The sequence below is a fragment of the Neofelis nebulosa genome, chromosome 6, assembly GCF_028018385.1.
Source record: "Neofelis nebulosa isolate mNeoNeb1 chromosome 6, mNeoNeb1.pri, whole genome shotgun sequence".
Lineage (NCBI taxonomy): Eukaryota > Metazoa > Chordata > Mammalia > Carnivora > Felidae > Neofelis > Neofelis nebulosa.
In genome coordinates, this window is record NC_080787.1 from 83,472,442 (window position 1) to 83,496,324 (window position 23,883).

At 46.2% G+C, this 23,883-nt stretch overlaps 1 protein-coding gene across 2 annotated transcripts in view; it reads right to left on the reverse strand.

Moving 5' to 3' along the window:
• The window catches only part of GABRR1 (gamma-aminobutyric acid type A receptor subunit rho1), a 37,158-nt gene continuing 13,275 nt past the window's right edge, over positions 1-23,883 (reverse strand). For both annotated transcript variants that reach the window (XM_058734695.1, XM_058734694.1), the window contains exons 2-9: positions 12,123-12,229; positions 10,385-10,452; positions 9,156-9,379; positions 8,277-8,359; positions 5,464-5,604; positions 3,162-3,314; positions 1,308-1,504; positions 1-400 (exon numbers count right to left, since the gene is read on the reverse strand). In XM_058734695.1, coding sequence (XP_058590678.1) covers positions 107-400; positions 1,308-1,504; positions 3,162-3,314; positions 5,464-5,604; positions 8,277-8,359; positions 9,156-9,379; positions 10,385-10,452; positions 12,123-12,229 — 1,267 coding nt within the window. In that variant the 3' untranslated portion in view covers positions 1-106. The remainder of the gene's footprint in view (positions 401-1,307; positions 1,505-3,161; positions 3,315-5,463; positions 5,605-8,276; positions 8,360-9,155; positions 9,380-10,384; positions 10,453-12,122; positions 12,230-23,883) is intronic.

Sequence of the window (23,883 nt, forward strand, 5' to 3'; positions counted from 1 at the left end):
TGGATAGTGGGAACTTTAATTTCATCATAACCTTAAATTACTCTCATCATACAGGTATTTCTGTGGTACATACAGAAGAATGTGAAATGTATAGAGTTACAGGCGTTTATGAGAAAATAGACCAGTATATTAAATTGAATAAAATATATGCTGCTGGAAAAATTATCCTGGAGTATTTATCAATGGCATGTGTGTCGATCCTCATGCTCACATAGCTGCTTCTCTGACTTTTCCTCTGGGGGGAGCTCCTCTCTGAGGCCAAGGTCAGCTGCACCATCATCTTGTCCGGCTTCTCTCCATTCTCCGGCGTGTAGTTGCCCAGGTCGTTAACCTCCCCGTCGCTGTAGCTGCCATCCAGCATGACCCCGCGTGGCTGGGGTATTCCACAGGTGCAGGGAAGCTGCGAACACAGCAAACACACACTGGGATGCCAGCTCAGCTTCATCTGTCAGAAGCCCTTCACAAGAAACTGCAATAGTGGACGGGGTTGCCGTTTCTAGTTTCTTTTATTCCCAGTTAGGGGCAGGGCGTGGGAGAATAATGGTGGTGACACTGTAGTCGTTCTAAAAGAGCAGGTATCCGTTTTTGTTTGAAGTCTACAAAGCAACTCTTAGGAAACATCACGTTGCATCAGAGACCGATAAGAATGTTCATGATCAGATAATTGCCCTGTTCTCCATGAGATCATAAACGGATGTAAGCCCTGATAAAAATGTTTTCTGGTAACGTTATGTGTGTGTGATGTGATGAGGTGGGGATTGAAAGGTGTAGCATTGTGGAGAAACTTCACTCTTATTTAGTTCTGGTTTTCTGGAGGAGATAACCATGGGACCGCGGACAGGGGGAAGAAAGGAAAGCCAGGTGAGAGGGAAGATGATCGGGAAAATGACGGGAGATGCACAAGATCACATATGAAAGTTCCCAGAATGGAGGATGTACCTCCCTGGAAGGTTTTTTATCACACCTCTGTGTTCACAAATAATTGTTTCACAGTGTTGAATTGTCATCGATTTTTAGCACTAAACACTGAACACCACCAAGATTAAAGGGCCTATGTCTTAGTTAACTTGGCTTAGCTCCTGGTGTATGGTAGGTGCTAAATAAATTTTTGAATGACTGAAATATGTAGCCCAGGGTAAAGTTAGCACTGTGTTAACATATTATTTTGTTTGATCACACCAACCGGTGGAGAAGGTTGAGGATGGGATGTCACTACCCACTTCTACAGAGAAGGTCTGACCTTCTCACAGTCTGTAGCCGGACTAGACTCTATCCCTGAGCACTTTCTTTACTCATGGTAAGGTCACCTTCTCCCGGAGCTTCCGTTCCTTCCGCTCCTGCACCGTGGTCAGGTAGTTGACGGCTGCGTACTCCAGCACCGAGAGGAACACGAACACAAAGCTGACCCAGAGGTAGATGTCCACCGCCTTGATGTAGGACACGCGGGGCATGGAGGCGTTCACACCCGTGATGATGGTGGACATGGTCAGCACGGTGGTGATACCTGCACACACAGCGAGAAAAAAGTCCGTGTTTGTCTTTCACCAAACATACTGGGTGGCTTCATGCCTCTGTTCTTTGTCCTTTCTGCTCCTTGGGCCTAGAATATCTCCATCCCTGCCTCTCTGTCCCTGGCCCCTACTCATCTTTCAAGATGTAGCGTTTATGAAGCTTCTCTTACTCCTCCACCGCCCCCTGCTCACCCTTTCCTCACTCCATATACAAACATATTCATTAGAGCAAACGTATCACTTTGTCCTTCTGTAGAGCGCCCGCCCCAGATATTTGGGCAGCAAGATGTGAATTTCCATTCAATTGTTTAAAACAGAGTTTATATATATGAGCAGGTATATATGTGTTTCTTGTAACTCTTTCTCCAAAAGGGAAACAAGAGCACAAGGTATATTTTAGTATTTGTGTCCTTGTTGCTGGTCTTGCAGTCCTGGGCCCGTATAATCAGCCATCAGGGCAATTATGGCACCAACCCCCGTGCTGGACCCGGCTGCCCGTTCAGCAATGTTGACCTGAAGACTCAGAGGTCAATTTTGCCAAGAATGATGTTAACCTCATTTAATGGGGATTAGATTTTGAAAACTAGAATGTTTGTTTATTTAGCACAGTAGCTATTCAAGCGATAGAACAACTGTTAAAGGACAGGGCATTTGTCAATGGTATTTGCCTGGGATTTCAAATTAAGCTCAGAATGTTTGCTTGGCAAACACCAAATCACAGGGGTCTGGGGTCACCTTAAGGGCCAACTCCAATTCAGTGTCACTAAAATCTGAGGGGAGGGGTCACCCTCTCCCTTGAAGCCTCTGAATCATCTGAACAATGGGGGTGTGTGTGACTGAGTGGGTGAAATATTTAAAAGTGGGGAAGAGAGTTGATAGCAAGTACCTATCCATGAAATGCTTACACAATAGGGATTTTCAGACCTGAGTATGCATAAGAATTACCAGGAGACTGTTCAAAATGTAGGTTCGTAGTCCTTTCTCAGAGATTCTGATGCTATACATGTGGAAAGGACCCAGGATTCTTCATTGTTTCTTTTGTTTTTAAAATTTTTTTTATATGTTTATTTATTTTTGAGAGAGAGAGCGAGTGCAAGTGGAGGAGGGGCAGAGAGAAAGGGAGACACAGAAACCGAAGCAGGCTCCAGGCTCTGTGCTATCAGCACAGAGCCCTATGATAATGCGGGGACTCAAACCCCCCAACTGTGAGGTCATGACCCGAGCCAAAGTCGGACATTTAACAGACTGAGTCACCCAGGTGGCCCAGGATTCTTCACTGTTAACAGATCCCCCCAGGGATTCGTTGCAAAGATCCCTTGGGCCACCTTTTGAGAAGCCCTGTTAGAGAACACGATTTCTTATGCAGGTGAGCAGAGAAAGCACCCACACACCGGGACCACTGACCCCAGAACATGGTTCTAAGAAGACTGAAGGTGGGTTATTTACATTAGTACTTGTGGGGACCTGGAAACAGTTCTTTTGCCACATAGGTTCTTAAGAATGGCATTTTACTTGTGAATCAATAACCCGGTTTTTCCAAGTTACAATGCTAACAGGGGTTTACAATCAATTTGAAATGAATTGTTTTTGTCTGGAAGAAATGGCTTGTATTTTCAGATGCCTGGAACGTGCACTTGAGATGTTCCTTACCTAAAGGGACTCTGGCGGGCACAGCTCTGCGGTCGATCCAGAAGGACACCCAGGACAGCATGACCATGAGGGTGGCAGGAAAGTAAGTTTGGAGCAAGAAGAAGAAGATGTGGCGTCGCAAAGTGAAGTTAATGTACAGACGGTTGTACCAGCCTGGGGGACACAGGAGGAAAAGATAGCACACACCATAGCCACTCAGCAACTTCACACAACACGTTTTATCTGGGGAATCGTAAACGCCTTAGACACTTCCCTGGAACCTTGCCATGCCTTTATAAATTGGAAGGGAGAAAAAAAAAACATGGAATAGAGTGATTATATGATAACCTGAACCGCATGGGTGAGTCCCTCTCAAGAAATCCTTGGCCCCTGTCTTCTACATAAATGGAGCCCCTTGAGATGGCCATTTAAGGCTTATTACTCATCCTTTGGGACAGAGCCCAGCAAAGTCACTGTCACCTGATTACTTGGAAATGCAGACTCTCAGCCCCACACCAGATCTATTGAATCAGAATCTCTTTTCAACAATACTCCCCACATGATTTATACGCACAATAAAGCTTGGGAAACATTTATTTAAACAAGCCCCTTTGGATTTCTTTATAGAGGAAAATGTTTCAAAGTTAAAATACCCAGCTAACCATAACATTACATTTCAGAACAGTGAAAGGTCACAGGCTCAGCTGAGCTTTAGCTCTCCCCTCGTGTTCTCTACAAGGAAAAAATATGAATGCAGGAGTTCTAACGAACAGGAGAAAGAGGAAGGAAAAGGAGAAGGCAGGATAAACGGGAGACGACGAGGACTGAAAATAAAATGGAGACTTGGCGACATTAACTTGAAGACTTGGTATCCTAGACAATTATAATGCAATAGTGATCATTGTAAAACAGTCCCAGAAAGCGAGTGTAGAGGTGCTATAGACTGAATGGGTCCCCGCCAGATTTGTATGTTGAAACCTAATCCTTTGTGCGATGGTATTTGGAGGTGGGGCCTTTGGAGGTGATTACATCATTAGTGGGATTAGTGCCCTTATAAAAGAGACCCCAGATCATTCCCTTGTGCCTTCCCCCATGTGAGGACACAGGGAGAAGGTGGCTGTCTATAAACTAGGAAGTTTATAGACATCAGACACTGAATCTGCCAGCATCTTGATCTTGGACTTCCCAGCCTCTAGAACTGTGAGAAGTAAATCTCTGTTGTTTAATGTTTTTTTGTTTGTTTGTCTGTTTTTGTTTTTGTTTTTTTAGTTTTGAGACAGGGAGAGACAGAGCATGAACGGGGGAGGGTCAGAGAGAGAGGGAGACACAGAATCTGAAACAGGCTCCAGGCTCTGAGCTGTCAGCACAGAGCCCAACGCGGGGCTCGAACTCACAGACAGCGAGATCATGACCTGAGCCGAAGTCGGCCGCTTAACCGACTGAGCCACCCAGGCGCCCCAATCTCTGTTGTTTAGAAGCCACCCAGTCTATGGTATTTTGTTATAGCAGCCCGAACAGACTAAGACAAGAGGAAATGTTAGAATGCTAAGGTGAAGTGGAGATCCCCTGAAAAATCAAGACTCCTGAGTGATGTATACAGAAGATGAGATGTGCTGCATTGCCATGTGTTGGAAATAAAACAGTGCCTCTGTTGCAGATTATAAAGACTTAAAAGGTTGCACTTCTTTGTGCAGTCATGCGATGTTTTTGGCAATAGAAGCTTCATAAAGACTTGAACAAGATCATCCTGAAAGATGATTAGTCAAGACAGAGACCAGGGTTGGAGAAAGCTGTTCCCCTCAGCTGCCCAGAGGAAGACCACAGAGCAAGCCCTCAGGCAACCAGAGGGGGCGAGGCCACCTGACCTGAGCACTGAGGCTCACAAGGTCTTAAGGAGGACCTATGCAAGCAGTATGGTTAAGAGAGGACTGTTTGGGGGGTGGGGATGGGGCATAAAAAAAGAGAGAGAGAGAGAATTGGTTGAATGGAGCAGAGAGAATGGAAATCAACAGACCTAAAATTGAACTGTTTGTTGCCTATAAAGGAAGGGGCCCTGGAGATCGTATCAGGGGTGAGATGCCAGCTGCTAAACTGGCAAAGTAATTGGCTCAAACAAACCTCCTCCCATAGCTTCTGTTTGAGTCTTTACTAATATTTCCTAGGTTATCACTTCCAATGCTTTGGTGGTATCTGAAAATCACCTTCCCCAGTGTTTGCCATCCTGATTTAGGGATTTCCACCTTTGGCTTCAAATCCAAGCACACTAGCTCTGCTCGCTTGACAACCAAGCCCCCCACTCCCTGCCCCCCACCCCCACCCCTACCTGTGCTGCTGTAGAAGGCCAGCTTAGTGGTGGTGTGGAATTCTTGGATGAGGAACTGTGAGAGTGAGATCCGCTCATCTGTCTTCAAGGAGTCGTTGCCTTTTTTCCAGTACAGCATGAGGTCATCCTCTGTATAGGCATCTGAAAGGATGGGAGACAGCATCAGGCATGGCCGGCGGCCGTGGGAGGACAGGCCTGCCTGTGGGGCTCCGTGGAAGCAGCTCCAGACCTCCCACACGGACGACTGGGATTGTAGTAAGAGAGTCTGAATAAATAAACCACAGTCTAAACAAAGCAAAACAAAATCCACATTAATTCTCCCCAGTCTTCCAGAAGTCATCAGAGCAAAGCTCTCAAGCCTAAATGCTCATAATGCCTGCAAAAGTGCTCACTTCACAATTCAGCCTGCCATTTAAGTTAAAACAAATTAAGTTGTGGGGCGCCTGGATGGCTCAGGAGGTTAAGCATCAGACTTCGGCTCCCCTCCTCTCTCTCTCTTTCTGTCTCTCAGACCAACATTAAAAGAAAAAATGAAGTTGCTATGCTTGTAGATCAGAAATGGATAAATGGCTGCAGTATCGCATATGGTTCAGCCTTACAAGCCCAGGCTAATTTAGCCCTTTCTTTTCTCCTTTCAAAGTGTAGGAATGCATCCATTGATGGCGAACCTATTGCAATACTCTCAGGTAATAAGGGGTGCATTCTAGCAGGAAAGGAGCCACAAAGTGATGGCAGCAGGACACAAGTCCCTTTTCTGCAGGCCTCCTCTTGCTCTTCCTACCCAGGGGAAAATCCAAGTGATTCTCCATAAGGATCACTCCCTCTGGTGATCCCACTTTAGGTGAGCCCACATCTTACTCCGGTGGAACAAACCTGCCTGCGGCCTGGACAGAGCTGAGGTAAAACCTCACAGTTGCCGGTCCAGTCTGCTCATGTGTTAGACCGTTCTTGCTGGAGTTCCCTGATGCCGTATTTCATTCCTCGATTTTCTTCTATTTCTTACCCTTGACCTGCGTGATAGTTGGGGTCATGTATCCCCTCCACTTGGCTAGGCTACAGTACCGTTATTCAATCAAACACGAATCTAGGTGTTGCTCGGAAGATGCTTTGTGGATGTGACACCTATCACCCGTTCACTTTAAGTAAAGGAGATGATCCAGGATAATCTGAGTTGGCCTGATCCAATCAACGGAAAAGCCTTAAGATCAGACCTGAGGTTTCCCCAAGAAGAAGAAATTCTGCCCTTCCTGCCTCCATGGGCAGGATCAGGTCCCAGCCGAGGGTTCCCAGCCACCCTTCCTGACAGCTTGTCCTGCACATGTCAGACTTGCCAAGCCAACCCCCAGGCTCGTGTAAGCCAATTCCTTGACACTAAATATCTCTTACTATGTATCTCTGATATTCTGCTTCTCTGTGGTTCCCTGACTGATGCAACCTGGAAAAAGCTACATTCCTGACGGAGCCGCCTGGGTGTGGTAGGGAAAACAAGGTTCTGGAGTCAGTGAGTTTAGTCCGTTTTAGCACTATGTCCTCAGGCAAGTTACACCCCTCCTACCCGTAACAGAGATAATAGTAACCTTCTCACAGGATCTGGTGAGGATTACATGACAGCAGGTGACAAGTCACTGTGCAGTGGGTAGTGATTTCCTTGGTCCTAGGATTTATTATTCCCTTTTCCCACATTCAGTGCCCTATGGAGCTGTCTATCTGGCCCCTGCTATGTGGGGGGTCAACATCCCTGCCTTCCTCAGCCCCAGATGACTGGAGCCAGGGCACCCCTGAACCATTGCCACAGTGCAGGTAGGCTTACAAAGGTGTCCTGGGCCAAAGAGATTCCTCACTAGGGCTTGGCCACCAGCCAGGAAGGGCCAGTGGGCATGTGCTCGGTTGGAGCAGACCAGCTGGAGTTATGGGGGAGTCCAGACTGCACCCACCAGAGGAAGCGTTTGGGCAAAGACTGAAAAACAGAGCAGTCGTGTAGAGAGCTGGAGATGCAAGCGGTTAGTCCTTGATGCTGCCTCAGCCTTGCCCTTCCTGGGGCCTGGCTTTGAACCTGTCCAGGACTTTGTGTGCAAGTGTCCCGATGCCCCTCAGTTGTGCCTGAGAGTCTCAAGCACGACGTGCGCTCGCCTGGGCAGTTCCCTCCGACAATTGTTGCCAAACTTGTTTTTGTCAAGAAATCTTTTCTTCCACAGAAATCTCATTCAGAGGAACAATTAAACAGGTCAAAAATGAGCTCTCTGGATGGACGGTGTATAGAAACAGCTACAGAAGGAGATCCGCATTTGCTGAGCCCTCTACCGCCCTCCCCAGCTCAGGTTCCACAGAACCGAGTTTAAAACCATTATGGGAACAGAAGGTTTTAGTTTCAAACTTATGCCTGATTTTCAAAACGACTCTGGACTTAGGTTTAATATCTTAAAAAGTCATTTGAGGGGCATGTGGGTGGCTCAGTCAGTTGGGCACCCGACTCTCGATTTTGGCTCAGGTCCTGATCTCACAATTCGTGAGATTAAGCCCTGAGTCGGGCTCTGCACTGACAGTGAGGAGCCTGCTTGGGATTCTCTCTCCTTCTCTCTCTGCCCCACCCCCACTCACATTTCCTCTCTCTCTCTCTCTCTCTCTCACACACACACACACACACACACACATACAATAAACAAATAAACTTTTAAAAAGATACATAAATAATTGAAAAATCACTTGAAAAGCACAGCCAGGAAGGAGGAGCACATGCTGTTCGTGCTACTGACAGTTCTCGGTGTTTGCGATTACTCGCGGTTTGTATGCAATGTCCAGGACAGTCTACTCACAGCTTTCAATTTCAAGTGAGCACGTTTGCGTGTCCAGGGGAAATCGGCTGAAGTCCATGTTGCACATTGCAGTCACTGTTACCCTGCAAGCCAAAAGACAAAATCCAAATTTTCAGAGGCTGCAAAATACAAGTGCAAAATGATCAAACAGAAAAGGCCTCTGTTTCCTTCCCATGTAACTGCCTCCTTATAACTGATAAGCAAGGTGTCAAGACTTAGGTAAGTAGCCTGCGTATAATAAAGTCATTGGAGTACTCCGGTTTTTATGTTTAACTCCAGCGTCAGGGTGAGGCAAACAGGGTGTCTATCTCTGTAAATTCTATCACATTGAAGCATATTAACAAAGCAATGACCTCTATCAATATAAACCTGTGAAATAAAAATTCATGTGATATTGTTTCCTAAAAGAAATCATAGGAGCATATGTTGTTCTCTTGTTGATAAATACCATTTTTTCTGTTCATTTGTCGATTTTATCAATATTCAATATTTGTATACAATGTATCAGGAATAATATTAATGAGGGGCACCTGGGTGGCTCATTCAGTTAAGCATCTGACTCTTGATTTGGGCTCAGGTCATGATCTCACAGTTCATGGGTTCAAACCTCGCATCGGGCTCTGCCCTGACAACACGGAGCCTGCTTGGGATTCTCTCTCTCTCTGCCCCTGCCCTGCTTGCGTGCTCTCTCTCTCTCTCTCTCTCAAAATAAATAGAAAAAAACATTTTCTAAAAAAAAAGAAGTAGCAGCTAGCTATTCAAAGCCAAAAAAGCAAAACTGCAGGTGTGAGTGGTCAAATGATTTGCCTTTCTGCCCAGGCTTCAGGTGTAAAAGGACCTACAGGAAGAGGCACAGCCTGAGGGCTGGGAGGACCTTACCGGAGACTGTAGAGCACTTTCCCATCGGGCTGGACCCGCAACATGACATTGTCCGTGGTGGTGTCGTGGATGAAGGAGCGCTTGGAGTGCACGAAAAACATGTCGGGGACCCAGATCTTCTTCACCAGACGGCCGTCAAACGTCATGCTGAGGTTGTTGGTGCTCGGGAAGGACAGCCTTTCGTCCTTCCAGTAGTGCCTCAGGTAGAGGGTCATCGTGAAGTCCTGGAGGGGAAGGGCAGAGAGGAGAACCCCACACACTGAACCCACTGGGTGTCAGCAGGACACTGTGCACCCCATGGAGCCGTCAGCGGCTGAGAATGCAACAGCAGAGTAGAGGTCTTGCTTCCAGTCCCCGGGGTTTGCTACAGTAGGAGGGGGACTGCAGGGGAGGGACACAGGGAGAGACCGCTAGCAGAACCCGTGTCCCTGAGACCCACCCCATCCCCTGCCAAGTGCCTCCACACTGACAAGGTGCTACTGTCAGCGCTTGTGACCCTCAACATACCGGGGCTAGTGGGGGGCTGGGCGGGACCAGCTAAGCACCCCAGCTCCTTGGCCCCTCAGCTGGGATAACCGTGAGGCGTGTTGGCTGTTGACTCCTGGAGTACCCCCACTGGGACTGAGATTCCTAGTAGTAACTGGCTTGAGGCTCAGGTCTATGTGCTTCCTCCCCACCCTCATCTCACCTTCCCCCACTCTCTTCTCGATTTTCCTGGGATCACCTCTCAACTTGTGCTAGAATGCTTCTCTCAAGTCTGCTTTTTGGAGAACCCAAACTAAGCGAAGGCTGTAAAAAGTCCTGTAAGTCGGGGAGTTGTAGAACATTCCATTTTTCCACCTAAACTCATTAAAAAGGAAAAAAAGGGACACTTTTCAGCAAGTCATCTGCATTTCTGCAGCCAGATATAGGATCTACAGTTGTAGGATATCTGGCAGCTACAACCGCGGACCCTACAGTTTATGTTTGAGAGCCTTTGCCCAGAGAACCATCCCGACGGCAAAAGGCACGGGAGGGAGATTGGCTTTGTCACCAGGCTCTGCTTCATTGCAATTGGGTGGTTTTTGGCAAGTGTGCTAACCTTCCTGAGCCACCTATAAAATGAGTGTGGGCATTCCCGTAGCCAGAGAGTTGTGAGACCCAGTGAATTCGAGTGTGTGGACCTCCTGGCCCAGCATAGGCCCTGTGTGAATCCACCTGCTGCAGCCCTAGAAAAAGAAGCACTTTACCATGTCGACCTCTGAGATGCTGTCCAAGCTCTCCACCTGCACATCCACACCCACAGGAATGGCCGGACCTGCAAATGGGGCATGGCAAAAGCATTTATTCTATTTGAATTTTCACTATAGAAAAGACAGGCATAGGAGCATTTCCCCCCTGGAGCCCCAGTTTCCTCAGTTTCCTGTCAGATTGAAGGTTTGGTGTCCCCACATTTCAAGCTCAAATGAAGCCAGAAATCAAAGGGTTGGATCATAGGCTGCCTCCCTGGAATATTCCAACAAAGGTTTAAAAGAAAGAAGTTTTGGGGCATATGGGTGGCTCAGTTGGTTAAGTGTCTAACTTCAGCTAGAGTCATGATCTTGTGGTTTGTGAGTTTGAACCCCATATTGGGCTCTACGCTGACAGTGCAGAGCCTGCTTGGGATTCTCTCTCCCTCTCCCTCATTCTCTCCCCCACCCCCGCTTGTGCTCGCTTTCTCTCTCTCTCTCTCAAAAATAAGTAAATATTTTTTTTTTAATTTTTCTTTATCTGAATCATTCAGGTGATTCTGAGATGATGAGGTTAATATAAAGCTTTCTTCTTTGGTTGCACATACTTATCTAAAGATACAATGAAGACCTAGCTCAAAGCTGAGTCTAATCTAAGGAGTTACTCCTTAGCATGGGGTTATGCACTTTATTTTTTATATTTGACTCCTGATTTTGCAGCCTCTTGTGTCACAGAAGCCAGTGTCTCTGGCCATGAGAAAGGCTCTACCTGGTTAATAGGCACCCAGAACCAAAGCCACATTCAGGTCATTGGCCAAGCCCACACATCTGTACCTTTGCCACAGGATGGGTAGCTTCCAAGGGCAACATGATGCAATAGGGTGGCCTTTGGCATTTCTAAGCCATGAAATCTTACTATCCATAAAGAGAAGGAGAAGTAGATTGCTGCCCCTTTTCCTCCCTGCTTTCAGGCATGGGGGGCAGGCATGGAGCAGACTCAGATTATCATGGATTGAGGTAGGTTTGGATCTAACAGCAGCAGGTTACAGATTAATAAAGACTCCCTTCTAGAATCTGTTTATTCTTTGGGTCGAGGTGGCTAGAAGAAATAAAAACATGAGGACGGTTTCTAAAATACATTTTTTATTGCAGGAAGAAACCCATGTAGATGAAAACCCTATTTGACACTGAGCAGGCTGAAATCTGGCAGCTGCAGGCTAAGCTTCAAAGTGCCATGACATCCCTCCCTGCTCTAGATCATTATTTTCTCAAGCTATTTTCATTTAATTAAATCCAGCAGACCACACTCTGCCCTCAGATACACACCCCTCATTCCATCTGCCAGCTCCCGGATGAGAATGAATTTAGTCCAAGGTTGTGGTTTCAGAGTATTTTCAGGAGGCAGCTTTGGGATGTAGCAGCCCCATCTTCCCCTTGTCCTTCCCGCAGCCAGCTGCTGGCCTCACTGATCCCAAGCCTTCCTTATCAGGAGTAGTGGTCTGAGGACTGCTCAGCTAGCCTACCCTTGCCATCGGCCAACAGGCACCTTCTGAGAATGTGTTTAGCAGGGCCCACGGTGGGGCTGGGCAGGGGTGATGCTCAGAAGACACTGTGGGTTCCATCTTGGCCACCAAGCACGACAGAGATGGACCTGACCAGGGGAGAGCAAAGCTGAGTGGTCCCTTGCTTTGGTTTATACCCAGGCATAGGTGAACAGACCCGAAAAGAGAAGACAACCACGGCGAGTTGTGGCTCATACCTCCAAAGCCAGGCCTCATGCTGAAATCGTGGTCATCTATCCTGAGAAGCTGCTCTGATTTTGTCAGTGGCGACTTGGTGATATCGGGACTTCGTTTCAGAATTGGACTGCCAAGAGGGGAGAAATGGGTTGAGCACATATTCCAATCAAAGCAGATAAAAAAATTTCTTGCATTCAGATGTGATCCTGACAGGTTCGATGGGATGTATGATTTCTTCTTTTAAGCTATTGGATATCTTCTTTCCCTCTCTCCAGCTTTTTAGAGAAATGAACTGACCCAGAAGGTCCAAGACAGTAGTTTAGCATCATAACTGAGGAGCTTTAAAAACACCAATGCCCAGGCCCCACCTCAGAATTTTGGATTTGGGTGCTCTGGGAATGGGGTCTGGCAATTAGTATTCTTAAAAGCTTCCCAGATGATTTTAATGTGTAGCTAATGCTGATAACTGCTGGTCCTGGCCTTACTAAGAAGTCTATCCCCCTCCAAAGCACCATGGCCATTCCGGGAGGGTTTGAGCTAGAGGGGGAGAGGAAGTGGGTGTGGGTAGAGCTTGGTACCCTTGACCTCTGTTGGCCCATTCTGTGGAAAGAGCATGGATTTGCCCTTGGAAATGTCCACCATCCTTATTCCATCAGAGGCAGCTTCTTGTTCTGCTGCTGGATTACACCTAGGGCAATTTTTATTTATTTTTATGTTTTCTAAATAGGTAACGTATTTACGGGGTTGGACAATTTTAGAAACGGAAATGCAGTGAAAAGTTTCCCTCCCATCTCTGCCTCTACCACATTTCTCCCATCCCCAGGTATCTCTCTGAATGATTTCTTCTTTGCAAGGTTTCTTGTAGGTACAAGTAAATACAAATATATGTCCTTAGTTCTCCCCTTTTTATTTTTTTATTTAAAAAAATTTTTTTAACGTTTATTTATTTTTGAGACAGAGAGAGTCAGAACATGAACGGGGGAGGGTCAGAGAGAGGGAGACACAGAATCTGAAACAGGCTCCAGGCTCTGAGCTGTCAGCACAGAGCCCGACGCGGGGCTCGAACTCACAGACTGTGAGATCATGACCTGAGCCGAAGTCGGCCGCTTAACCGACTGAGCCACTCAGGCGCCCCAGTTCTCCCCTTTTTAAAACCCAAAGTTAACATATAAACTCTCCTACTTTTTCTTTTTTTCTTTATTTAACTATTCTTTGGATTTTTTTCCATATCTAATTATCCCAAGCCTCTTGTTCTGTTTTGTACTACATAGCATCCACTACATGGATGCACTGTAATTCACATGACCGTCCTCAATTGGTAGATATTTGAATTGTTTCTAGTTTTCTGCTATTATAGGCAATGGTTCAATGGCCTTGAATGGTCTTCATCCAGCCATCAACACCATCTCTGGAATCCACAGAAATAACTGACTACCTTCCCTGCTCCTCCTTAGGCTAACACCAGTCATGTGTTCTCTTCAGGGTGCCATCACACACACCTTTCCCCTGGATGCAGTGGTTCCCAAACTGTGGCATGCATCAGTATCTCTTGGAGGGCCTCTTCAAACCTAGGTTCCTGAAACTCCCGTTTCTTCTGATGTTTCTGATTCAGTATGTCTGGGCTGAGGCTCAAGAATTTGCACCTCTAAGAAGCTCCCGGATGCCCCTGATGTCCCTGATCTGGAGACAACACTTTAAGAGCCACTGCCCTGGCTCATTTTATTCTCAATATATATGGTTTCCTCCTTTTTAACTATGTCCACCTTTAAGTCCTTTGCCATCTTCTTTCCTGAAGAAACCTTCATCATTGTGGGGAGAAAAAAATGTGGCGGGGAGACAGAAAACCAGGGCTCTGACCTTCACTCTGACGCTGTCCGCGTGGTACCTTAGGCGCCTTGTTTCCTGAGACTCAGTTCCCTTAACTGATAGAAGGTAAAGCTCTGTGACCTGACAAGGGGTGTGAGGAATAAATGAGGTAATGTGTGTGCAAGTACTCTTCAAACTCTAAAAGGTACACAAATGGAAGAAGTCACTGTCGTTACTGAGCTGGTAAGGAAGTTTCCTTCCAAAGTAAGGGAATTAATGTGCTCACAGCAAAGGAAGCACGTCGGGGAAAGAATTTGAACTAGTGAACCAGGACCAAGCTACGCTGCTTACGGATGTAAGGGAGGAAGAAGCTAGGGACTTCGAGAGGAGGAAAGCTGGTCCCCGTCGCCTCCCTCATCCTCTCTCTCACCCAGCTGAAGCCAGGAGCCCCGCCATTTTTCCTTTCCAGTTCTCCTTTCCTCTGGTCCCCCACCTTCTGCCTCCAGCAAATGGACCAGGGGTGGGGACTGCTGCTGAAAATCACCCCAGGTGACGTGTGAGGAAGAGACATCTTTAGAATGGTGTGCATGTGTTGATGGCCATGCTTGCCTTGTCTGCTGGCATCTTTGTGTGCTTCTGTCTCTGTGTACGACGAACATTAAAAACAAAGGCATGCTAGAGACAGTCTAGGCACTCAAATCAACAAAGTACTCCTCACCCTTCAGATCTACTACCAATATTGTCAGGATAAAATATGAATGAAAAAAACAAAACTATGACGCTTCACTGCATTGATTTAGCCTTTTGCTGAGCATTTTCCCAGTACTCACAGGAGCAGGGATTTGGAGGATTAATTACTTAGACTGGTCTGAGGAGATCTGACTTAAAAACCTCTCCCCCCTTGGTTTACCAAAAGGTAAACCTCTCCCCCTTAGGCAGATCAGAAATTGATGCCACTCTTTACTTGAATCTACCACAAAACCTTTACTACAGAGAGTAACACATTGCCAGGTGGACTGTATCACTTGGGCATCCTTGCCATCTGGCTTGTGGATTCAGCCACATGGGCACTGGCAGGAGATGACAGAGCAGGGCATTTGTTCCTCAATCTCTTCCTGCTCCAATGCCAGGGACTAGCAATGTCTGTGTTGCTCTGTAACTACAGATAATCACAGTATCTTCAATAATTTCCAATAATACTATTTCCCCTCCAGGCCTGTGGGTAGTCATGGCTTCCTTCTGTTCCTAGTCCTGGTTGGTTCCCTGAACCTTGGCCACAGCTCTGCGAGTAGTCCCTTTGTTCAATTATTGTTTAAGCCCTTTTGAGAGCACTGCTGTTTTCTGCCAGGACTCGAATGATGCACACACACCGGGCTGATGCATAGGGATTATGTCATCTGTAGCAAAGTGGAACAGAGGCAGGAGCTCGGCAGGAGTGGGTCCCAAGAGTGGGTCCCAGGCATAGGGAAAAGCTAAGATTGGAGGGAGGGCTGCTCCTTGGGCTACTGGTCATCACAACTGATGGTCGGCAGGGACAGGATGAGACCACAGGCCACCAAAGGCAGAGTCTTATCTTTAGTACCTTGTACAGTGCTGGGTTCCTGTGGGCTCTCAACGCATGTTAATTGAAGGAAGGAAATGGCCCCCTAGATGGGCATCTGAAAAGGGAAACAGGAGGAACTGAAAGAAGGGCTCAGAATGGAAATTGAGCTCGACCCAGTTCTTTCTTTGGCTTTGGGCCAGCCTGAAACAGAACTGGGCTCTGAGACGCCACTGCCTTTCCCATCGTGAAGCCTAGATTCTAGCCTAGAAAAGACTGATAAACAGGATTCTTAAAGTCTTTTTCATTGATGTTTAATATTTTTAAATAACATTTTTTCCCTTATGTGCCCATGTTTTAAAAATTATAAAATAAAGGAGAAAATAAAAACCATTCAAAAATAATCTTTGCCAGGGTGCCTGGGTGGCTCGTCAGTTAAGCATTGGACTCCTGATTTCGAGAGGTCATGGTCAGGTCATGATCGCACAGTTTCATGAGTTCGAGCCCCACATTGGGTTCTGTGTCGACAGCGTGGAACCTGCTTGAAACTCTCCCTCTCTCTCTGCCCTTCCACTGCTTACACTCTCTCTTTTTCTCAAAAATGAATAATAAATAAATAAAAGAAAGAAATAATCTTTGCCATCTGTTTATACCCTCATCCTTTGAAAGGAGAAAGAGAGAAAAAGAGGAGATACTGTAATTTGCTTTTAAACTCAAGTTGCAATATATCATGAAATCTTCTACATGGCATTGGCATCTTTTTACCAGCCAGAAGTATGATTGTTCATTTTTTAAAAAGTAGGCTCCACATCCAATGTGGGGCTTGAATTCACAACCTCCAGATCAACAGTCACACACTCTACTGACTGAGCCAGCCAGGCACCCCTGATTATTAATCTTGAAACGAAGTATGACACACAGAAAATAATAGGAATAACCAACAGTGCTTACTATCTGTCAGGTACTATGCTAACTTACATTACATGTATTATCTAGGGTTAGTCCTCATAACCTTGAGGTAGGCTTTATCATTATTCCCATTTTATACATGAGGAAACTAAGACACAGAGGGTCTCAGTAACTTGCTAAAGTGATGGATCCAGGAGTCAAATCCAGAGGGTCTGGCTCCAAGGGTTGGAAGTAAGGTCAGTACAGTGTCTTGTTGGAAGATTTATCTCTGATTGCCTGGAATTTGGGTTAGATGTAAAAGGTCTAAGCTTATCTTTCCCTCACATAAGAGCTAGCATGGACTCAGCGCAAAATCGATGCCCACACATTTATTGAATGAGCCTCTGGGAAGTTATGGAGAAAGCACAGACATGTCCCAAGTGATGATGATATAGGATAACATTTGAAACAGCTGTGGGGGCAGTAAAGTTTTGGGCTGTACATTTTTTGAACACCCATGTTCATCCTATCCTTTTGGAAAGAATGAAAAGTTCTGACCTATGGTACATCCTGACATTTCCTTCTTATAGTTCCTAGTCAGCTCGTGTGTGGATGGTGTTTTCCCAAAGCACATCTCAGAACTCTCTCAAAGGTTAGGTAGAGCAGGGTTGGGAACCCATGATGAGCAAGGGGTCTGCTGGACGTCTCCCTCATTTGGCTAAGAGCAGAGCACCTGATAAGTTATACTTCACTTTGCTGATGAGGTCACCTCTGAGAAGATAGAGAACTTAATTTTGACAAGGAAGGAATCTTTTCAACTAGCTAATGGAAACACTCTTGTTTTCGTGGCATGTGTAATAGCCACGTATACATAAAGGCTCTTTCTCTGCCTCAGCTCCCCCCACTTCTGTCTCCCAAAGCTGCTGGTTACACCTCTATGCCTTTGCTCCTGCTGTCCCATCTGTCTGGAAGTTCCTTGCCTCCATTCTTCATACTCCTTACCTAGACAATGCCTTGTGTTCCCAGATCAAGTATTACCTCTTCCTGGAAGAATTCCTAGGTTTCCATCCTTCCCGCCCAAATCAACACTTCTCTTCTTCACATGCCTTATTAGAATGTGCACCAGCCTGTGTGGCCAGGGGCCTTCCGACCACTTCACGCACTTCACTGTGAGCTATATCAGGGTGGGATCTCTCTCGTACATCTCTGTAGCCCCAGCTCCCGGCAGTGTGAAGAAATCAGATTTCACAAAAACACGTACAAAATATAAAAGGAGAAACATAAACCTAAAGGTGTATCCTAAAGAGTTGAATGGACCTGCGAGAAATGTGCCAAGGAGGCCAAGGCTTAAACGAGGTGCGACTCAAGAAAGGTGCTAAAGACAAGGAGCTTTCCCTAAAGTATTCTGAGCCAGAAGAGTCAGCAGAGGGAAATACACTGCTTGGTGGGTAGGCAGCAATGTTAACAAATGGTAAGGGTCAGGCTGGGAGTCTGCTAATAGAATCCAATCTCCATCAGAGAGACTGGCCTTCGCATTGGGAAGGGAGCAGTGAAAAGAAATAGTTGCTGCCCAGCATGGTGAAAATGCTGGCATGAGGTCATCTAACTCAGGGTATCTCAGTATGAATGCACTTTGGGGTCACCCGAGGAACTTGAAACTTCCCAAGCCACACCGCACACCAGGGGTGGGACCCAGCCATCAGTAGCTTTCAAACCTCCTCTGCCAAGAACCACTTACTGTTCTAGCTTTTTTAATGGAACGTAAGCCTACAGACCCAGATGTATTACAGCTTGGGAAACTTAAGGATTATGCAGCAGAGAAAATCTGGAAAATAAGAGAGAGGCCAGAAAACTGAAGATGGGAAAATGCTTCTTGATAGTGACAAAGAACAAAGGGTATCATGAAAACTGCGGAAGTTACGCTCCAGGTTGTCTCCTGGCCATGTGCTAGAACTTTGATTACAAAGACAACTTAGGAACGTTGCTGTGTCCCATTACGTCAATGGTGTGAAACCAGTGAGAGCTCAGACAGAGCAAGACATCCTAAACCCTAAACTGATCTCCTTTCCCTGGGTGGGGCCTCCATTTGGCATATCCGGGGAGAGTCACTGGGTGATGTGCGTAGCATAACTGTCCTCAAAGCAGAGACGAGCCCTAAGGGGGTCCAGTGGAATGACAGTCTGCACAGGAGCTTCTTATCCATGCCCATGACAAGATGGCATAGGTGGGGCCCAAGGTCTTCAGGGGTTTCCTGAGCTTTACAACATCTGAAGCGCTTTCCCATAGTTTGGCTCACACAGTCCTTACAATAACCCTGAGGTGACAGACATAATTGACTCCACTTGACAGAAGAAACAGACTTGAGGATGTCAAGTGACTTGTCTAAAGTCATGGAGTGACTATGTGGCAGCTCCAAGTCCCAAAGCCGAGCCTTCTTATCGTTTGGAGCCAGTCTTGCCACCACTGCCCCATCTAGCTGAGGGGCTTTGGTGATGGATTCTCGGGGTTGCCTGTAACTGTGCCTGCCCAAGCCAAAACTTCAAAGGAAATCATCACGGGCACAGCCAGGGTTCCACCTTACCTTAAGGGAACATAAATTCAGAGCTATGATGGTAAGTAGGATAAGGGCTTGGGAGCGGGCACTTAGCTGTCTGTTTTATATGGATGGCCAGCGAACATTTCCCTGAAAGTGACAATCAAGCAGAGGCCTGAAGAAGATGAGAAAGCAACCTCCCAATGCCAGAAAAGAGTGGACAGAGGCCATGAAGTGGGGCTGCACAGTGTGCCCCAGGAGCAGCAAGGAGGTCCATGTGGCACTAGAAGGGAGGTTGGGGAGGAGACATGGGCCAGACCAGCCAAGTTTGCTCTGCTGCTTACCTGTGACTGAACACGGGGCTGCTTTCCAGTGTGCCCACCATGAGTAAGGCTGCTAGGATATGTTGTTGTTGTTGTTGTTGTTTTTTAAGTAAAAGAAGTTTTTAAACATTTCTTTATTTTTGGGAGACAGAGAGAGATGGAGCATGAGCAAGGGAGGGGCAGAGAGAGAGGGAGACACAGAATCTGAAGCAGCCTCCAAGCTCCAAGCGTCAGCACAGAGCCCTACATGGAGCTCGAACCCACGACCCAGAAGATCATGACCGGAGCCGAAGACAGATGCTTACCCAACTGAGCCACCCCAGGAACCCTGCTATGATATTTTGTACACATTGCTCTCCGAGGCATTGACCTAGCAGGGAAGATACCTGCCAGCACACGGTCTCAAGCCCCAGCTTTTCTGGCTGTTGACAGAACACCACACGTTTCTGCTATTAGTTTCTGTTTCCTCTGCTGCGAAATAAGGGATTGGGTCATGGGGGAGCTTGGAGACCTTTCAAGTCTGTTCCAGAAGTCATCATCCCTATGGTACTAAAGGCACTTTATAGCTCTAGCCCTATGGGTGGATGGCAATGTGGAAAGGGTCAGTCCACTGGCAGAGCCCCACAAATATGGTTTTGGCTTCCTCGCAGACCCCCCAGCACAGGGTATATGTGAGTGTGTGTGTCCGTGTGCTTTTAACTTTTATTTATCTAATAAGGATGTTATCATAATGTTATTTATATTACATTTCTTGAATTGCTATAGAGGCTGTGCATTTTTCCACGTAGTGAATAAGTATTCTGTATTTTTCCTTGGGTATAAATAGTTCATTTCTTTTGATTTCTTATTAAGTGGAATTTTGGGTAAGTAACCGATAATCTGCTTTTCAAACCACAACCTCTAAGAATGTGTGATGGGTAATTTTATATGTCAACTTTGCTAGGCCATGGTACCCAGTTTTTGGTTAAATACAAGCCCGGATGTTACAGTGAGGTATTTTTAAACATGTGATTAACATTTACATCAGCAGACTTTTAGCAAAGCAGGTTGCTCTTCATGGTGTGGGTGGGTCTCATCCTATCAGATGAAGGCCTTAAGCGAAAATGCTGAGTCCGCTGAGGAAGAGGGAATTCTGCCTCCAGACTGTCTTCAGACTCAAGATGCAACATCATCTGCCACTGAATTTCTGGACTGCTATCTTCCCCGTAAGTTTCAGACTCGGTAGCCCCCACAACCACATGAGCCAATTCTTTCAAAGGAATAAATCCTCCTCCCCACCTCTCCCTCCATACATACGTATATATTTCAGTACATCACACAATATATCTATGTAATACCATATATACAGATAGATACATATCACATGCATCCTACTGGTTCTATTTCTCTGGACAACCCTGACTAATACAGGATGTGTATACTCATGGACACCTAAGGTCTGCACACCTGTGGGAGACCTGAGCTTCCTGGAACCAAAAGACAGCAGGGATTGTGTCTGGTGTGGGTGGACCAGCCCAATTTCATTTGCCTTCTGATCTTGTCTCAGAGTCCTAGCTCAAGGTCATCTGATCAAGCCTTCTTCTTGCCACCATGACAGACTCCTGGCAGGTCCTTGGCACACAGGCCTGGGCTGCTATCACCCTCAGTGACAGGGCACAGCAAGAACATGCTTGTCACCCTGCGTCTCTCGTAAAATCTTGACCTAGATCGTCTCTTTTATCTTCTACATACGTCCCAACATAAATTTCCTATGCCTTCCCATTTGAAGACACTGGATTGCTTTCTTTTAATTTAAAGCTTTGATTTTTTTTCTACCTATTCTCTTTATCAGAATTCTCAGGTTGTATTTTTCCCATTTATTATAGTTCTTCAGCTACTTTCTAGATACCACCTTTGACCTTGTAGAGATCTGTCTCTATTTCCAATGCTACCCCCTTTATGAGCAAACTTTGTTTACTGATCATATACTATCCACCGTGTACCTACATGCCTTTGAACACTTTAGGCTCTCAATAAATGTCTTTTGAGTGGAATTCCCATCACTAATTAAATATATCCGCTTTTACAAAAACAAAACCAGGGGTTCCTGGATGGTTCAGTAGGTTGAGTGTCCAACTCTTGATTTTGGCTCAGGTTATGATCCCAGGGTTGTGCGATCGAGCCCCACATCAGGCTCCTTGCTGAGGTAGAGCCCATTTAAGATTCTCTCTTCTCTCCCTCTGTCCCTCTCCCCTGCACTTCACACTCTCTTTCTCTCTCTAAAATTAAAAAAAAAAAACTATTTTAAAAATAAAAAAACCAAGACCAAAATAAGCATGCAAATAAAGGGTATGTTTGTCAAGGAGCCAGCCTGCAACGCATTTTGATAAGTGAAGTGACTAAGTGAACTTGTCCACTTACCCCACATCTCGCCCTCTCACCTGGAAGTGGAGCAGGACCAGGCCTAGAAGAGTGAGTAGTAAAGGCCCACAAGGGGACTTGATGTCATAGCAATTATAAGTCACAATCACTTGTTTGAAGTGAGGCAGCTTATAGTATGGGAAGGGGCTCAGGTTTGTCACCAGTCAGACTTCAGTGTGAATCTCAGGGTAGCCACAAACTAGCTGTAAACCTTGGGGAAGTTACTTGATCTTTCTGTGCCTCAATTTTCCATAAAATGGGGAAATAATACTAACTTTACAAGATTGCTACAAAGATTAAGCCAGAAAATGTTTGAACCACATAAAACGGCTGACATTCAACTGGTTTTGACCTAGAAAAATATTTTCATATAGTTCAACCTGAACCTTACATCTGTCAATGTAATGTCCTGTTCTCACTTTATGATGGTGAGAAGAGGGCACTGGACATGGAGAAAAGAGGGATGTGGAATTCTGAAGGGATTTTTCATGACCCTGCCACAGGTATTGTACATCTGGGGGCTTTTCTCTTCTCATCTTTAAAATGAAGGGATTTCTAAGGTCCTTGAAATTCTGACATTCTGTAAAAATTATTTGATTAAATGTCTGTCACCTCCACTAAACTCAGCATCTCAAGGGATCACCATTGCCTCCACCAAGCCCTGGGCACAGTACCTGAAGCATAATGTAGTGAGTACATGTTTGTGGGGCGAATAAAGTACAGGAATAGCAAAAATCAGAACTCATTTATTCATGCTTAACACTTCTTGAGTATCTATCATGTATCCGATATTGTACTTGAACTTGGGGAGACAAGGATAAAGGTGCTAGTGGAGTCCTTGTTATGGACTGGACTGTGACCCCCCCCCCCCCATCCATATGTTAAAACCCTAACTCCCAGTGTGAATATATTTGGAGATAGGGCCTATAGGGAAGTAATTACAGTTCAATGAGATCATAGTAATGGGGCTGTGATCCAATAGGACTCATGTCCTTACAAGAAGAGGAAGACACCAGAGATGCCCCCTCTGCCCCTGCTGGCAACTGCAGAAGAAAGACCATGTAAGGACAGAGCAAGAAGGTGGTTGTCTATAAGCCAGGAAGAGAGCTTTCACTAGAAACCAAATTTGCTGGCACCTTGACTATGGATATCTAGCCTCCAGACCTGTGAGAAAATAACTGTCTATTGTTTAAGCCACCCAGTCTGTGGTAATTCATTATGGTAGCCTGAGCAGACTAACACAGCCCTCAAGGAGCTCATCGTCTAGAAGCCGAGGCAGATGAGGAGGAAGTGCTAATGCTGAGAGATTAGTCCTCTGAGATGGTACAGACTGGGCTGTGGAAACTCCCAAGTCGCCCAGTTGAGACTGAGAGGCAGGGGTGGAGGAGGGCCAGGAAGGCTCCTCCAAGAAAGTGACGTCTCTGGTAAGCATAGGAGCAGGAAAAGAAATGAGCAGGAGAGAGAGGAAAGGGAAGGAGGGCGTCATGAGCATGGGAGCAGCCTGAGCACAGGCCTCAGAAAACAAGACTGAGTGAAAGGTAATAACTGGACAAGAACCAGGAGCACAAAGAGAGTCAAAAGTTCGAGCAAACCATCTGGAGAATTGGGGGACAAGATGAAGAGTGGACAGCACTTACACAGGACAAAATCAAATTCCAAGACACTCTGGGCAATCAGAGACCCAGTTCGTAATTAAGTGGCTTGTGCTTTGTCAGGACAGGGATTTGAGAGCAAATGGCTCTTGCCTCATCACCACCTTTCCCCTGGCTTCCTTGCTTCATCACGTGAACCCGCTGGGTCTCTTCTGGCCTGAAAGCTCTCGCCTGCCAACCTCACCAGTCGCAGCCTTTCTGGGCACAGCTGAGTTGCTTGTACGAGTTACCTCTACTCGCCCCATCTTCTCCCCGCTCTTCAACCCACCGCCCTGCTCTTCTCTTCTCTGACGTCGTCAGTGGCTCTTGGCTGCTGTGTTTTTGTGTGATCTGACCCTATTGTTCACTACCCCCTTCTGGAAACTTAACACTTCGCCGGAATGCCTCTCTGGTGTGTAAGCCTCTTGAGGGCAAAACCTGTATCCGATTTAGTCACCGATGAAGCACTCATTGCCCAGTGTGGTGTTGGGCCCATAACAAGCATCTGACAACTCTTGAATAAATGGCTGTCTTGGCCTCTTTGACACCCCTCTACTCAATCATGTGCCCACTTCTTTGGTCCCTCATTTCCGGTGTCCTTCACCAAGGCTTTTTCCTCTGTCCTCTCCTTAAATGTTGCTCTTCCCTAAGGTTCTGTCC